Raw genomic sequence first — 17,841 nt, forward strand, 5'->3', positions numbered from 1 at the left:
AGTTCAATTTCGACCCAGCCCAACTCATGATTTTTCTGGGTCTTTTCGATACCAGATGTCAGTCATTTTACTAGAGGAGAAAATCCTAGCCATTCAGTAACCGGTGAAAGCACTGTTAATGCTAAGTCTGTTATCCTTTTATCTATTTCATGAAGCTTATATCGAAAATGGTATTTTCATTCGAAGCTGTGCAGTTTGCAAGTTTTCACACTTGGGCCTTCCAGAGCGGAATTCTGGCCAGTGGTCAAGGTCCAAAGAAACTGTTGCCGCAGACCAATTGGTTCCTTTTTTGGTGGCTGAAGAAACAAAATATCCATCTGGGACTGGACCATCGTGGCCACAGATGCCAGCTTACTAGGATGAAGAGTTGTGATTGCAAACTTCCGACTACAGGGACTTTGGTCCCAAAAGGAATTGGTGCTTCCATTAAATGTTCCCAAGCTCAAATCGGTGTTGAACGTTGTGCTACAAGCAGAGCCCTTCCTAAGAGGCAGTCCTATTCGCATGAATCATCAGGAGGCACCAAATGTCCCCAAGTGATGGATCTGGTACAGGTCAAAAAAGATATATAATATTATACAAATTTATCAATTACATTTTTTTTTTTAGATGGTTGACTAATTAAATGAGATGGGAACATGAACCTAATGTTGTAATCAAAAAAGTAAAAACACTTTAATAAAATGTATTTATATCACTTAAAGTCACTTTGAATTGTTAGATATAGTGGTTATCATTATAACTATCCTAGTAGTACCCATCAGATTCAGGGGATTTGTTGAGGAGGATTAGAAAGCCATTTAGGTTGTGTCTTGAGAAACTATATTTGAGTCCAGGCAGCATTGAGTGATATCTCAATGAAATAATGTACTCATTTCTCTAAAGGGGTCTTCAACTTTAGCACAGCCAGTTCTTAAAAGAGCATATCTCGCCATGCCGCTGGATACCCCTCCGCTACCTGAAGCCATTTAGCAGAGTTGTAATTGATGTGATATCACAGGTTTTCCCTTTGTAATGCGCAAACACCATGAACTATGCTTCGGAAATGCACTGAGTTCAGTTTTTGTTGTGATCATAGGGCTAAAACAAAACGGAACATTTAATGGGCCACCAGGCTGTCAAGATGGCGGTCTAGCAATAGCAGTGTGCCTGCCTCAGAGCAGCAGCCATCTTTAATGCATTTTTATAATAGCCATTTGGAAATATGGAATCTCCAGAATGATACTTTATAAGTGGTCCAAAAGTAAAGACTGCATATTTTAATTTACTTTCTTTTCTGCTCTCATTTTTCTATGCAGTTTCTCCTAATGGTATTGGAGCCAATGCTGAACATCCAATTTGTACATGTTTAAAGAGAAGTGATTTTGCTTTGTCCTGTTTGTTACTATGTAATGGTGGAGATCCAGCTAGTGTATCCATCACACAAGGAGACACCCCTCTACACGCTGCAATTGCCATTGCCTTGAATAACACAGGTGAATCTCTATAAACTTACAAATCATCTTTCCTGTTTATAAAAAAAACAAAACAAAAAAAAAGTTCTGTATATTTTTTTTGTTGACTGGTTCTGAGAATTCTGTGGAGCCTTCTAAATAAAATATGATGATGATTACAGTAGTATTTCTGCCTCTGGTCTTCCTGTATTTGTTCTGCTTCTAGCAGGCAGCAAAAAAAAGGCCTTTCAGCCAGCATGTTGTGCTGGTAGAGAACAAAGCCCAATGCTTCCTTATGTATGTACATCATAAGTGGTTTCAATCAATGTTTAACATATTATTTATATATAAGTATACTATACTTAATAAAATAAACAAACAAGTATGTTAAAACACACCACTATATGGGAATTGCTGCTTCTAAACATTTTATTAAGGTTATTTTATTTTGTAAAGTCAATTTGTGGTATACATTTTCTACTATTACTATGTATTGAGTGATTTCAGATTTTGCTATTATTTTTGCAGGTGATGATGGGGTTTTGATGACAAAACACCTTCTGGACTTATACTCTAAAGACCCACAGAATTATCAATATTTAGAACCCAACATCCAGGACAAAAATGGGGATACAGTCATGCATTTGGTTTTTCAAAGCAATAATCCCAAACAGTATCGCAAAATAATAGACCTAATTGCAAAATTTGACATTAAACTAACAATAAGCAATAACTTGGGAAAAGATGCAAAGTACAAGATAAAGAACACAGACCCCCATTTCATTGCTTGGAATGATGCTAGAAAGAAATGCAAACATAATCAGCCTTCTTCCTTTTCAAAGTCTACTAAGACACTAACAAATAGAAATACAACACAACCTAAGACTCAAACAAAGCCATCCCATTCTGCTCCGTCACTATCTGAATCTGTGTGTAATGGATCTGTGGATAAGGTTGAAACTATGTTACCTGAGCACACAAAGAAGACAATGACTCTAAAAGAAAATCTTGAGCAAACCATCCGAGAGTTAATAGACTCCATGGAGCTGAGCAACTCACCATCATTGTTTGAGAGTCTGAGGCTATCTAGGACTGTGCAAAACGCAGAAGAGAATGCCAATGATATATGTATGGTCCATTCAAATGGTGTCACAGCAAGTGACAATGCATTGAATGACGATTCTTGGCTGGAGAATAATAATATTAATGAGTGTACGGAGAATGACTTGCCAGTACTTAACAATAACGAAGAGGACTTTGAACTACTGGAGGACATTGACCTTTCAAATATAGACTTCAATAATATGACTTGGGAGATTGAGTGTTCTCCAGGAGCCTTGAAGAAATTAGGAAGCAAGGCAGTACCTCTGTACATGAAAAATAAAATAATTATTTCTATTCAGAAGCTTGGAAATGGGGAATGGACACGCAGTCTCCACAAACAACTTAAATTGAAGAGTAATATCAAGTTGTTTGAAGTTAAGCTGGACAAAGGAGCAAGGATTCTTTGGGAACTTGCAGTAGATTTTTCACCTCGTTGTAGTGAGGAACCAGAAAAAATTCTGGCTACACAGTTGGCGTCAGAAAAAACAGGAAGGATTTATACTGAAATCATTAGGATTTGGGACATTGTTCTTGACCATTGCAAACTCAATCATGCTATTGACAGCATTTGTAGTTCTTACAATAGAGGCTTGACCTGTATACTGAGAAAAAAACTGAAGGGCATAACTAAGGTTATAGTTTCGTCAAATACACAAAGGCGTATTCCTAGGTATTTTCTGGAAGACACTGAATTGGAAGCCAATATGGAGCATGTTATTCCAGATTATTTTCCCCCTGCCAGTGCAGCTGAAACTGAATACAATATTATGAAGTTCCACAGCTTCAGCACAGACATGGCATTAAACATATTAAGCAATATGAACTCCAGAGTTGAGTATCCCTTCCGAGTTGGTGAGTTAGAATATGCTGTGATTGATCTGAATCCCAAACCCATGGAAACAATCATATTAATTGGCAGAAGTGGCACAGGAAAAACAACTTGTTGTTTGTATCGCCTCTGGAAGAAGTTTCACTCTTACTGGGAAAAAGCAGAGTCCGTTGGCCCCTTGCTAGTCAAGCAGACCTGGCAAAGGAGAAAATATTCTCAAAATGTGGAAATTGATGGCACAGATGATGAAGAGAATTCTGAAACAGAATCGTCTGACGTCTCATACGAAGAGCAGGCATTTCCAGAACCAGAGAACATGGACGCAGAAGACATTTTCCCAGAAGATGGCGAGGAAAACTCTGATAAATTCGAACACTATCATCCTGTTTTTATTACCAAAAATCACGTCCTTTGTCAGGAAGTACAAAGAAATTTCCTTGAGTTAAGCAAATCTACAAAGGCAACAAGTAATTTCACGCCTCTTGATCCTAATGTTTACAGGTTGCAAGATATCAAAGATGAGAACTTTCCTTTGTTTATAACTTCCCAGCAGCTGCTAATTCTGTTGGATGCATCCATGCCGGATCCATTTTTCCCTAGAAATGATGATGGAAGTCTTAAAAGGAATATTGTTGGTTGGTCTACATTGGATGACCTGGATATAATAGATTTGTTGAGAGAAGATGAGGAGATTGAGCCTGACCATGAATATGAGGAAGATGAAAATAACTGTGAGCTTAAAGAGACTGACCCTCGCATTTTTGTAACCTTTGCGTTATTTGCCAATGAACTGTGGCCTAAAATGATAAAAGGAAAGTCTCCGTACAATGCCGCACTGGTTTGGAAAGAGATCAAGTCATTTTTGAAAGGCTCTTTTGAAGCATTGAGCTGCCAGCAAGGTAGACTTACAGAACAGGAGTACATTAAACTTGGCAAGAAAAGAGCCCCAAACTTTCAAGGGGACCGGAAGGAAATCTATAGTCTCTTTCGCACGTATTTACAAATTAAGTCTGAACTGGGATACTTTGATGAAGAGGATGTCTTGTACAATTTATCTTGCAGACTGTCAAAGCTTGAAGAGCTGCCATGGTCAATCCATGAGCTTTATGGGGATGAGATTCAAGACTTCACCCAGGCAGAGCTCTTTCTACTCATGAGATGCATTAATGATCCCAATTCAATGTTTCTTACGGGAGATACAGCACAGAGCATAATGAAAGGCGTTGCATTTCGTTTCAGTGACTTAAGATCCTTATTCTATTACGCAAACAAGAACAGCTCTGATGACAAGAAGAACTGCATTGTTCGAAAGCCAAAACAATTGTATCATCTGTATCAAAACTATAGATCTCATTCTGGTAAGTGATTTTTCTGAACTTTTTTTTAATTTCCAAAATTTGTGTTTTCTCTCCTTGATGCAATAAATGTGATTTTAGTATATATAATATATTGTCTTTCACTTGCACATACACCATGCTGACATTCTTCCTACTCCTTAAAATCTATTTATTTTTAAAAAAAATTCTCTGTGTGTAATAAACCATGGCTGTTGTGAATGCCACAAATGCACTTACTTACAGGTGCAGAGCTTACATTGCAATGTTGTCACAGAATATTTTTTTTTGTTGGAGTATTCAAGATACACAGTATAGTCATTTCTCTGCCAGAAATTTGCAGGCTTTCATTCATTAGGTATATGAAAATGCATACTGAAATTTTTATTAGGTTTCATTTATTGGTAGATAAGGGTTATGCGCTTATTGACTAGTTGTGATAGAATTAAAATAGGATTGTCTAAGTAAAAAATCTATTTTATTATAATACAATGATAAAATGTTTTTAAACAATCTTGAACTAAAAGGTTAATATACTTTATTCAATAACCTTACATATACATATGGCATAAAACAATTGCACATGCTGGTGCCTCTCAAACCATACGATACTAGGCATCAACGATGCATGTGATGCTATATTTCCATTGGGATCACAGTGAATTATAACATACTGTAAATATACAATCGTAGCCAAGTGTCAGACTGATATTGTCATCTGTACAAATGAATGAATGCAAATATGTGAATACTAATAATGGCTTTTATATTTTAATAAAACTATTCAATGAAGGCACAAAGTTATTTATTTGCTAGGGATATGATATATGGATCTGTGTATATATTAACATCTTTATTGGTCCAGAATCCACAATATGCGATAACTGATGGTGTTTATTATTTCTGAAAACTGTTATTAAATAGTAGCCAAGTGTGTAAGTAGGGACTCCTAATAATATCTCTAGCCAATCGGGTGTCCAGTCGACTAGCATGAGACTATTTAAGTCGGCACATATGACAACAATCAATCTACTCCCTTGAGAAAGTCCTTGACGGATGAAACGCGTTGGAAAACACCCCTAAGATTTCAGTCGTTCATCTCAATAACCGGCGTTCATCTCAATAACCGGAAGTGACGGTGCGTATCAACATGGAACACACGCAGATCCACTTCCTCAAAGACACTACTCACGTTGATCTAATATCGGAGGCTAAATAAGCTCGCTGGGTACCTGGCAACTCTCTTCAACAGCAAGTATTATCCTTATTGCTAACTTTGAATGTGATTCCAGACTTACCGCAAGGCCGGCACTCTGACTCCTGTCCTTAACTGCTCTAATAGCCACGCAGAACTGCAAACTATAAACCAATAAGGTCAATCATTCCTGGATCAGATTTATTATACTGGACATATATCAAGCTTGGGAAGCTCCCATTGGAGATTCATAGTCATTATATAGGTGGGACAATATCAATCTGACGCTTGGCTATGATTGTATATTTACAGTATGTTATTCACTGTGATACCAATGGAAACATGGCATCCTTGATGCCTAGTATCGTATGGTTTGAGAGGCGCCAGCATGTGCAATTGTTTTATGCCATATGTATATGTCCCTACAAAGGTGCTGCAGGCTTTATAAGATGGAGGTTATGGGGAAGGTTTTAAATGGAACACCCTGAATGTAAATTTGTATCACTAGCTTAGGGACTCACCTACAGGAGATGCCTTGACGTCCGGCAGGTGAGCTTAACCCCAATATAGCTATATTGTGCACAAAATTCTCCTTTATGTTTATGCTGACACAGTGATTTTTAATTCTGTTTGTTTCTGAGCGCCGGACAACATTTTTCTTTTATATGTATATGTAAGGTTATTGAATAGAGTATAGTAACCTTTTTGGTTTAAGATTGCTTAAAAACATTTTATCATGGTATTATAATAAAATAGATTTTTTTACTTAAACAATCCTAGTTTAATTCTATCACAACCAGTCAATGAGCACATAACCCTTATCTAACAATTGTTGTATTGAGGAAGGGATACCATTGGTATATGCAGCTCTTGCAATCATTGGAGTAGAGCGCAAGTCCCCTCCTCCCTTTTTTCTTTTTCTTTTTTTTTATTGTTCACCAATGTATTATTAAGCAACGATTCACTGAGCGTTTCTAATCATTCATATCAGTCCTTCCTCCCTTGGAGCTTACTGTGTAAGCTCAATATCAAATAAACACACACTCTAGCAATAACCTAGCAGTATGTTGTTTTTTTTGGATATGTCAAAAGTTCTTGTATTCTGCACAAAATAGGGATTCTCCATCTGGCTTCTGGCGTCGTGGATCTCCTGCAAAATTTCTTTCCTGAGTCATTTGATCGACTACCACGTGACTGTGGGTTGTTTGATGGCCCAATGCCGATTGTGCTTGAATCCTGCTGTGTTAGTGACCTGGCTATATTATTACGTGGTAACAAGAGGAAGACACAACCAATTGAATTTGGAGCACATCAGGTTTGGGGTGTTTTGTTTTTAAAGGAAAAAGTTGTAAATAAATACACACTCTAATAAGCATTTTTGTTCATAAACAATGTGTAGCAAATTGTAGTTTTAAAAAGGTATTTTAGCAAAATGGTAGGAATAGTCTGGCATGCAGTTAACAGATACTTGAATATAAAATTATTTGTTTTATATCAACGCACTCCAAAAACGACAACAAACTGCGCTTAATTTACATTTTAAGTGTTTACCGCCATTACATCCACACCACCTCTTTGCCTTTTATGGGGTCTGATGGAATAGAATGTGTCATTGATATCAGTTGTACCAACAACAAAAATTGGCAGGTTTATAAGAATTTAAAATAAAATCCCCTTGTAGATGGTATTGAAAGGGTTAACCAATGTAATGTACACTGGTCTTTAACAAAAATTGGCATCCTTCTTCACTCTAATGTCATCATGCTAAAACCGCACCAGACACAAAATATAAAATTAAAACGACACTAAGACAGTTTCTACAAATCGTTTTATTATTGTAAGCAATATACTTTGTTCACAGCAGCAGTCATGCACAATGTATACATAGTGATTACAGAAGCAAACTGTCCAAAACTGTCAGTCACCCTCTCATGTGACCTATTTTTACAACATTCCTTTCTTAACACTGTAGGGTGCCTGCCAGCTTAGGTTTGTAAAAAATAATTATACATGGTCCTAACCATCAAATGTTTGACACATTGTTGCAATAAAAAGCGGTACTTTCCGTAACATACACACTAACAGTTATGTTGCACACCAAGTAATGCAATATCTTAAACATCCTTCTGAAAAAGTATGCAGTTATTGGCTATTGAAATTATTTGATATTATTGTATTCATCACATAAGGGTAGATCATTTCACTTATATTAATCATGTTAATTTACATTCTATGGAATTGTTTCTATACTATGGCCACCTTTTAGTCAATGTGTTAACCTCTTCCTAACATTTGAGTGTCTTGTCTTTCTAAAGTACCATGATACTGTAGTGTCCTATTTTGTTTTTTAGATATGCTGCTTGTAAGCACAGTTAACCTTCTCATAAAAAGATGTTGTGTAGTAGTTTGGATTATAGTTTTTTTGTTTAGGGGAATAATTTATGATCATGGACAAACATTCATTCATCAGTAAGAGTATTCTTTAAACAGGAATATACAATAGAAATATATTGAGAGTTTATCTTAGTAAAGGCAATTTTAGTTAAAATGATCTGATCATTTATTGTAGCTACATACAGAATTCTACTTTTAAAAAATAAAACTTTTCTACATTATTAATTAAATTTATATTTTTAGGTGATTTTGGTGACAAATGAAATTGCCAAGGAAAATATCCCTGAGGAGTTGAGTCTTGCCCTGGTTCTAACAATTTATGAAGCGAAAGGCTTGGAATTTGATGACGTACTCCTGTATAACTTCTTCACCGACTCTGAGGTATCTGACATTATATTATAATTAAATATTCTGCTAGAATTAAATGGAACTCCCACTAAATGTCTGTCCAACACTATACAATAATAAATACTTATATTTATACCTCCAGTACTCCGTTTTTGGTGCAGTATATGCACTATATATGCACTATGTAATAATGATGAGACCGATTTTCAGTGGGAGGGGAAAGAATGATGCAACTTGCTGTGTGTGATGGTGATTAATCCCTACCATGTACGCACGCCATCACAATGAACACAACTCATCTGGACATGCCTCCGAACGAAGGTAAACTTGATGGAAAGAGTGGGGATGCCCCAGCCACTCCTCCATATTTGCCTTGATATAAGGACTACTTTTCATGGCAATGAAAGTGTAGTGGATAACCTTGTATTCTAATGTGTTAAAGTTTGTGCTTATTTCAGTGATGCTTTTTCCATGTTGAAAGCAGTATCTCACTTTGTGTTTTTCTCTTTTTAGGCATCTAAGGAGTGGAAAATAATTTCTTCTTTTAAACCAGTCGTATTAACAAATGAAGAGAGGCAGCCACTTATTGAAGTTCCTTTGGAAAGCTCTAGTAATCATTCTAATAGACAATTACCAGTGGATCCAGAAATGCACAAGGTACTCCATAATAAGGGAATTAATAATTAAAAACGTTATATTAAATTACTGTGAGTGCTGAAAAATTACTTCATGCAACGAAAAGGATTAAAAAATTAGGATAAATCTAAGATTTACAAGTTTTCACATTTTCCTTGGTATCCTACACATGGACTGAGTTTCACATAAACTACAGACACTTTCTCCAAATCCATACCAGCAGCAGCAGAGATATGAATACTATGGATGATTTTCATCAGTTATCCACTGACTGCCAAGATGAAACCTGATTGGTCAAAATTAGAGATGAGCGGAGACGCTGTGAATTTTTACGCAAATAAAGTTGCGCAGTGGAACAGGCCATTTCACACACAGGTGCAAAGCTCTGACGATGCAGTAATCGAGTTTTGCTTTTGCTTCACCATTCTGTGCAATGCCATTCTGCACTTTATTTGTAAATTTGCGTAGTTAGAACAATGATTGACATTTCATTCTGCTGTCTGGTGTGGTTGGCGTAGAACTGGGAACACTTCAACTAAAAGTATGCTGGTGAAACATGCACATTTTCCTGGCCAAATGGAGTGAATATTTCAAGGAACAGTTCAGAATATTTAGCTCACTTTTCGTCAAGATGTAGCAGGGTAGGAAGGATTTTTTTCATGCTGCTTATATGCCTGTTTTTTTTTTTTTGTTTTCTTTTAAAGTTGTATTTTTATATTCAGAAATTTTTCTGTAATTTCAGCGCTGGGTTCAATCATTATCAGTCTTGAGAAACAGAGAAATATGTGTATATAATCTTCTGGTACTGTAACACTTTGTAGAATAGCAGGGAAAGCTGCTTCCATATATGGCATCAAAAGGGGCAGAAAAATGTTATTGATACTTGGCTTGTTAGAACCTTGGGGGTATATTTACTAAACGGCGGGTTTGAAAAAGTGGAGATGTTGCCTATAGCAAGCAATCCTATTCTAGCTATCATTTATTTAGTACATTCTACAAAATGAAAGCTAGAATCTGATTGGTTGCTGTAGGCAGCATCTCCACTTCTTCAAACCCGCAGTTTAGTAAATCTAGCCCCTGGACCTAAATTAACTTTAGGTTTTTTACAGTGGATTTATCTCTTTCCTTTATATAGGGGAGCACTAGGGTTCATTATCCTCCTCGGATAGCTTAGGGAGTTCAAGAAATACAATTAAAACAAAGCGAGAGCCATTTCAAGGGATGGTATAGGTTGGGATTTTTCTTATAATAATCATTAAACGTAGCTCTACTTTTTAGCAGGTTAATAGTACCCAAAAGTAGTACAAACACTATGAATGAACAACTTGAATCACCAATAAGTTACGTGCAAATAGAGTGGAGGCTTTTTTTGCATCCACATAATTGTGATGTTGGGTTCATTACAATAATTAATGAATTTAGCATAAGTTCCAAGCCTGTCTTACAGCTTTAACATTAGTTATCCAGTAAAGGAATGCTTTGTTACTAATCTCACGTTAATGTAGCATGCACCCTGGAGAGGCGCAAAATTAAACATGGATGTATTCCCACTTAAGGGCTGGTGCAAAGATACACAATGATGATGACCATCAGCAACACTGTCTAGCCACTGAGTATCTATTTGCGTTTAAACCCTTTCAGTTGATAGTACTTCATTTTTTTAGCATCACGGCTATATCGGGTCATATCTGTCTATTCACTCTATGGGGGGGATTCAGATACCCACGTTAGTGCCGAAAGTAACGCGGCCTGCACATGATTACCGTTACTGCGGTAATAGTGTGCACTATTGGCATTCGTACTGTAATTTCAACGCTGGATTTCGGGGTTAAATTACTGTATTACCAGTAATGGTGTGCCGACCCTATTACTTTTGAGAGTAACACTGTCAATTGATTTCCCCCTATACTAATATATTTATAATACTGCATTTAGTTTTTAAAGGGGTAAACAACGATTGTGGAGGTGTTTGTAACATAGTTGATGAGGTTGAAAAAAGACACCAGTCCATCAAGTTCAACCTATTTTGGATCTCCTGGGATCCCTCACTTATATTTGAAATTGATCCAGAATAAGCAACTGCCAATCTGTTTCAATTGTGAAAATTCCCCACACCCAATATTGCAGTCCTATTTTTACCCTATATCCACTACTATCCTTCATTTTAATTAACGGTCATGTCCCTGGATACACTTTTCCGCAAAAAAATTGTCTAACCCTTTCTTAAACACATCTATTGAATCTGCCATCACAACCTTCCCTGGCAGTGAATTCCATATCTTGACAGCCCTTACTGTAAAGAACCCCTTCCTTTGCTGGTTGTGAAATTTACTCTCCCCTAACCTTAGGGGGTGACCGCGTGCCCTGTGTATAGTCCTTGGGGTAAAAATGTCCCATGAAAGTTCTCTGTATTGACCCCTAATGTATTTGTACATAGTAATCATATCTCCCCTTAGACGCCTCTTTTCTAAAGTAAACATGCCTAAACTGGCTAACCTTTCCTCATATCTTAATTGATAGAGGGTATGGGGTCATTTTGTCACCCTTCTCTGAACCCTTTCTAGTTCCAAATTATCTTTTTTACAGAGTGGTGTCCAGAACTGTACTGCATATTGAAGATGAGGTCTTACCAACGATTTATACAGTGGCAAAATTACACTGTCCTCCCTTGCATCTATACCCCTTTTTATGCATGCCAATACTTTATTTGCCCTTGCAGCTGCTGCTTGACACTAAGCACTATTGCTAAGTCTACTGTCTACGAGCACTCCCAAATCCTTTTCCATTATAGATTCTACTAAATGAATTCCATTTAATTTATAGATTGCGTTCTTGTTTTTGATCCCTAAATGCATAACCTTACATTTATCTATGTTAAACCTCATATTCCATTTGGCCGCCCAATCCTCCAGTTTATTTAAATCCCTTTGTACAGAAACTACATCTTGCTCTGATTTTATTACCTTACAGAGTTTAGTGTCATCTGCAAAAATAGAAACTTTATTAATGACCTTGGTGATGGTTTAGAGAGTAAATATATTAAAAAGGAGTGGCCCCAGCACGGAACCTTGAGGTACTCCACTTAAAACTTTTGACCCGTTAGAAAATGTTCTATTTGTCACAACTCTCTGTTCCCTATTCTCTAACCAGTTTTTGATCCAAGTACAAATGTTGTTTCCTAGACCCAGTTCCCTTATTTTGTAAACCAACCTCTTGTATGGCACTGTATCAAAAGGCCTTTGCAAAATCTATACCACATCTACTGTGCTGCCCTGGTCTAAGTTCCCACTAACTTCCTCGTAGAAACTAATTACATTAGTTTGACATGACCTATCCCTCACAAATCCATGCTGATTCCCACTAATAATCTTATTGCGCACCAAGTAATCCTGAATACTATCCCTTAATATACCTTCCAGTAGTTTCCCCACTATTGATGTCAGGCTTACAGGTCTATAATTCCCTGGTTGTGATCTCATCCCCTTTATAAACAACGGCACCACATCTGCTATTCGCCAATTCCTTGGTTTGTATTTAATTATATTTTATATGGAAAATGTGACTCACATTTATTAATGACTGAAAACACTATTTTCTCTTGTGTATATGACACCTCATTATATTATATTTTATTGTGTACAAATTAGGTTATGTGACTTTAGCATTTACTATTTACACTGTTAAGCCCTGCACTATCATTAGGCGTAAATATACGCACACTTGTACACGTGACTTACGAATGGCACAAATACTATTGTTTTTGAATTGGATGCATCTTGAGATACATATGAGTCAAGATACACACCTAAGTGTACTCTTTTTGTGACAAAAGTTTTATGCCTACGCTCAGAGTTCAAATGCATCCAATACTAAATGAGACCATATTGTATAATTTAAGACATTACTTTGAGTGCCTCACAACTGGTTTGTAAGCCATCCAGAGTAATTAAGGGCAAATATTGTCAACATTTAAATAATAAAAAAAAAATCCACTAAGGGATCATGAACATGATAAATAATTTGTTGAATAACTTCTGGAAGTGACAACAAGTTACACAAACCTTGCCCAGGAGGCATCAAAAGGTTTGACAAAGTAGCTTTGCATAGGGATTGACATGACCACTCCACTAGGAAAATTAGAGCAGGCAACTGGGAAGGCTAGTAATAATAGTCCAATCTTATGGGGAACAAAATAGAAACCAAATTCATCATCCAATTCATGCAATCAATTTATAGAAGCATGAATACCCTTACTAAATGTAAGTGGACAGCCCCTCTCTGTTATGCAAAGCTCTATCTCTGCCTGTAATTCTGTAAATTTGGGAGTCCCCAGTGTGATCTGGTGTCCTAACAGGAGGGGCAAGTCTGATAAACGCTGAACAATGTATTTTACCTTCACGATCCATATACGAACATTTCATTCTTGGGATATAATGGTCCTCTAATGCCAGCTTTCTGAGGGCATTTGTAACAGGTTTGAAGTCTTTCTTATTAGTGAGAGTGGTAGTTGCCAAGTCCACAAAGAGCCAAATAGGGACTCCATCCACCTCCAGATGGGGTACAGCTTGAGTTGCTCACATTAGGCTTGATTCATTAAGGCACATAAATGCAGAAACATGCCATATTTTGTGTAAAATCGCTTTGTGCAAAGAAACAAAGTATACTCTAGAGACACAGCAATGGGCAATTTTTGTTTGACCGTAAAGGACCCTTACTATAGCCTACAATGTCCGAGGCGGAAAAGGGAGGGGAATGGGCGTAGGCACGTTGTACAATAAGGACGTGCCAAGCTCCGATTTCAAGCTTTGGCCATCTCAAAGGTACGTGTTTTTCTGTCGTACCACTTGCACTAGCTACAGCTTAGGTGTAAGTGCCGATTACTAGTGATGACGATCACGTATGCATGCTAGAACATGTGTTTGCAAGCAGGAGCATCTGTAAAAATGCATTTTGTGTACAGTAGACATTAGTAACATCCTAATAAATATATTTTATTTGTGTGGGGGGATGATAAAAAAAAAAATCAATGTTTTTTCATTATTGGCTCTATATTATTAAACGGTGATATTAATTGAATGTTTTTTTTCTCTATGCATTCTTTTGGGACTTTATATTTTAAATATGTATTGTACATACCCTGCAGTGTATTGTCTGTTAGAGCAGGGCGAACCTAGACCCGAATTGATCAACCAACGTATCTTTACATTCACTCCTTGTTGAATACGGACGTGCATATGCCCAACTTATGTGCGTTTTTTAAAAAAATGCACAATACACTCGTTTTGCGTATTGAATCTGGCCTGTTTTATGTGCTCTTTCACACTACAGTAATGCAGTCTCAAAATAATGTGTAATGGCACTCCACTCAGGCATAATGTGGTGGTCTTCAGGGATTAATTGTTGAAACAACATATTTATATCTCTAGATAAGTCGTTCTCTGTCAGAGACACATCATAAATGCAAGCTATGGTACCTAAATCAATTGTCTATGTCCTCTAAGTGCAAGCCCATATCTATGTTTTCATATTATAAACTAAGCAGTTGCTGTTTTATATCTCTCACTTTCTGATCAGGGTGTCTTGACTCGCGGTGATTACGAATAGTATAAATGTTGGCTAGTAAGTCATGGAAATACTCCAGTCTACAAACTGAATTTAAAATATGTGCATGTTAATATAAAGTAGGTTAAAAATTCATGACCATTAAAAACACACTGCTTGTTGTGGCTGAACGTTGCATTATAATTAATAGTAAATTATATACATGCTTTTATGCCTCAATTACACATCAGTAATGTTACGCAGTCCAGTTCTTATGAGGTCATGATTTGTAGGAGTTCCTATGGCTTTATTTAAATTCCTTTGTCCCTTTACATAATGTACCCTTTGGTGTCTGAAAAGAAAATTTTAAAAAGTTGTTCAATTTTATGAAACCTTTGTAATTCCTACACTGTTCACCGGATTTGGATGTAAATTCTCTCAAATTAAAGCTGAAAGTCTGCAGTTAAAGCACATATTAGTTTCATTTCAAATCCATTGTGGTGGTGTATAGAGCCCAAAATATGAGAATTGTGTTGATGTCCCAATATTTATGGACTTGACTGTAGAATCCACTGGGGCAGCCCCTATTGGTCTCTTACACTAGAGGTCTGGTTCTGACCTCAGGACTACCATTGTTGGTCAGTTTAGTTATTTAACCCATTTTTTGGCCCATTATCAATACTTCTGTGCTTGAAAACCTTAGCCTTGTTGCTGGGCGTAGTACACTCATGCATATGTGTCCTTTTTCTTGACCAGTCAGTCTCTGAATTACACAAACACACATGATCTAGTGGTAATCGCTCTATGCTTTAAATAACATTTTATGGAGACCTGATGTTGTTACTGATTATTAGTTGCCCCTCCTATGTAATTTGGAATGGTAATTAATAAAACAGGCCTATTATTGTTTAATTTATGAATTCAGAGACTAGTACAGAGGGTGTGTGTAATTTTGCAAAAAGTTAAATGGACAAACTCCATACATACAGGCATCTTTTAGACTGTGTAAAGGTTTGTGCCATTTGTGCTAATATATTTTACTTTATAGATACTAAACGGAGAAATGAAACAACTGTATACAGCTATCACTAGAGCTAGAGTAAACCTGTGGATATTTGATGAAAACCAGGAGAAGCGAGCACCTGCTTTCAAATACTTTGTGAAAGGGAACTTTGTCAAAGTGGTCCGGACAGATGGAAACAAAGGTACAGATATTTTTTGTTGTAACACTGCAGAGAGATATATGTGTGTGTGTGTGTGTGTGTTACAACCAAATTAATCTATTTATGCTATAATGATTCAAATAAACACAATAGCTTTATTGATGGTAAGCATGGTAGTATGTAACAGTTGGGAACAAGTAGCTACAATGAAATGTCTCACTTGATGCATATTATTTTGTCTTCGAGATACATTACCTGTAAACAAAAAATAAAAAAAAATTAAACATGCCAATAAATGAAAAGAAAAACCCATCAACATAACTTTCATTAATTATTTATACTCACTGTTGGTACAGTGCTCTACTCATGTTTGCCTGATTCAAACAGGCAGCTGTATTGTCATTTCCCCTTCACCATTGATGCATAGGGGTTGGGCATTAACAACATATCTGAGTATCTATAACATAAGAACCAGAGTAGAGAGCCAGTGGATCTAGGGAACACTGTGCCAACAGTAAGTAGCCATTGGTAGCATAGAGGTAAGCAGTACTAGACTGCTAGTAGTACCATTGTGGGGTCCAAGGTAGGGAAATGGCCTGAGGGGTAATAAGGAAGGAAAGAGAGGAATGATTGTAATGTACAGTAGGTTGGATCAGAAGTCTTACTGTACTGAGGATTCCTGATCTTTTTGAATTAAACAATATCTCATCACAAGTACAAAGCAATTTATTCATTGTTGAAAATCCACCATTTTTTCTGGATCATTTTAAGTTTACCCAGCTGGGGAAGAGGGACAGATGGCTGAGCAAATATGACAAACTAATTTATTTACAGTGCTTGGATAAACAAAGTATATGTTTATTGAAAAGAACCTTCCAAACTGTAAAATGGTTTCTGGTCACCAGTACATTCCTAATCAGAAATAAACCGTAATTACATGCTTATAGCATTAATGAAAAGGTTCTCCAACAATGAAATGAACCTTTATAAATACGTATTTTAATTCTTAAACAGATCAAAAGTCTGGAGATCCTTTCCTTGATTTTTTTTTGGCCAGTGCTCTGCCTCCACGGTCTCACCCATGTCCTCCTTCCATGGTCTTTCATAAATATGTTTTTCAAGCTCACCAAGGGCGATTTGTAGGATGTAAAATGTTGATAGTAGCCCAGAAAAAAAACAATTTAATGAAATTTTAGCATTTTTCCTTAAGGAAGATATTATGAAATGTCAAAAAGAGCAAGCTACTGCTTTCTGCTAGTCTTTTAAGGTTTTTCCTAATGGATCCTTCTCTGTTTCTTGCCTTTTGTTTGTATGCTTTATTGTGGCACTATCACCAATGCTCAGTTTTGAAATCCAGTCCTTGATTTGTGTAGAACAGTCAAGCCTTAACAAACTTAATAGAACTTATAACATCATGTTTTAAGTATATGAATAATTAAGGGCTTATGTGGTGTCATTAAAATGCGGGTAATGTTGCACACAGGAGTGCATTGTTAGATTTCGATTATTATTTTAATAGAATTTAAGATAAACAAAAAATATTGAAGAAACCCTCAAAAGCTCCGAGTCCCAGCGGATTTCCAATGGCATACTATAAAACCTTTGCACAACTCCTCTTCATGTATTTAGTACAACTATTTAACAATGTAATACATGGCACACATTTTCACCCTGACGCAGCTGGCTTAAAAGTTATAGTTCTACCAAAAACAATTCTCCAAATTGTGGCATTTAGGGGCATATTCAATTCTCGGCGGAAACGCCAAAAATCCCGCGGTCCGCGCATTATTACGGTAATAGTGCGCGGAAAAACGTTAATACAGTGATTTTCTCGCTGGATTTCAGCTCGCAGCTCCCTGAAATC

At 36.7% G+C, this 17,841-nt stretch overlaps 1 protein-coding gene across 2 annotated transcripts in view; it reads left to right on the forward strand.

Moving 5' to 3' along the window:
• Positions 1-17,841, forward strand: part of TRANK1 (tetratricopeptide repeat and ankyrin repeat containing 1) — an 84,534-nt gene that overhangs the window by 48,264 nt on the left and 18,429 nt on the right. For both annotated transcript variants that reach the window (XM_075212628.1, XM_075212629.1), the window contains 6 exons: positions 1,299-1,475; positions 1,962-4,724; positions 7,011-7,210; positions 8,533-8,670; positions 9,151-9,294; positions 15,863-16,019. In XM_075212628.1, the coding sequence (XP_075068729.1) occupies positions 1,299-1,475; positions 1,962-4,724; positions 7,011-7,210; positions 8,533-8,670; positions 9,151-9,294; positions 15,863-16,019 (3,579 nt within the window). The remainder of the gene's footprint in view (positions 1-1,298; positions 1,476-1,961; positions 4,725-7,010; positions 7,211-8,532; positions 8,671-9,150; positions 9,295-15,862; positions 16,020-17,841) is intronic.

This window comes from Mixophyes fleayi, chromosome 5 (genome assembly GCF_038048845.1).
Source record: "Mixophyes fleayi isolate aMixFle1 chromosome 5, aMixFle1.hap1, whole genome shotgun sequence".
NCBI lineage: Eukaryota > Metazoa > Chordata > Amphibia > Anura > Limnodynastidae > Mixophyes > Mixophyes fleayi.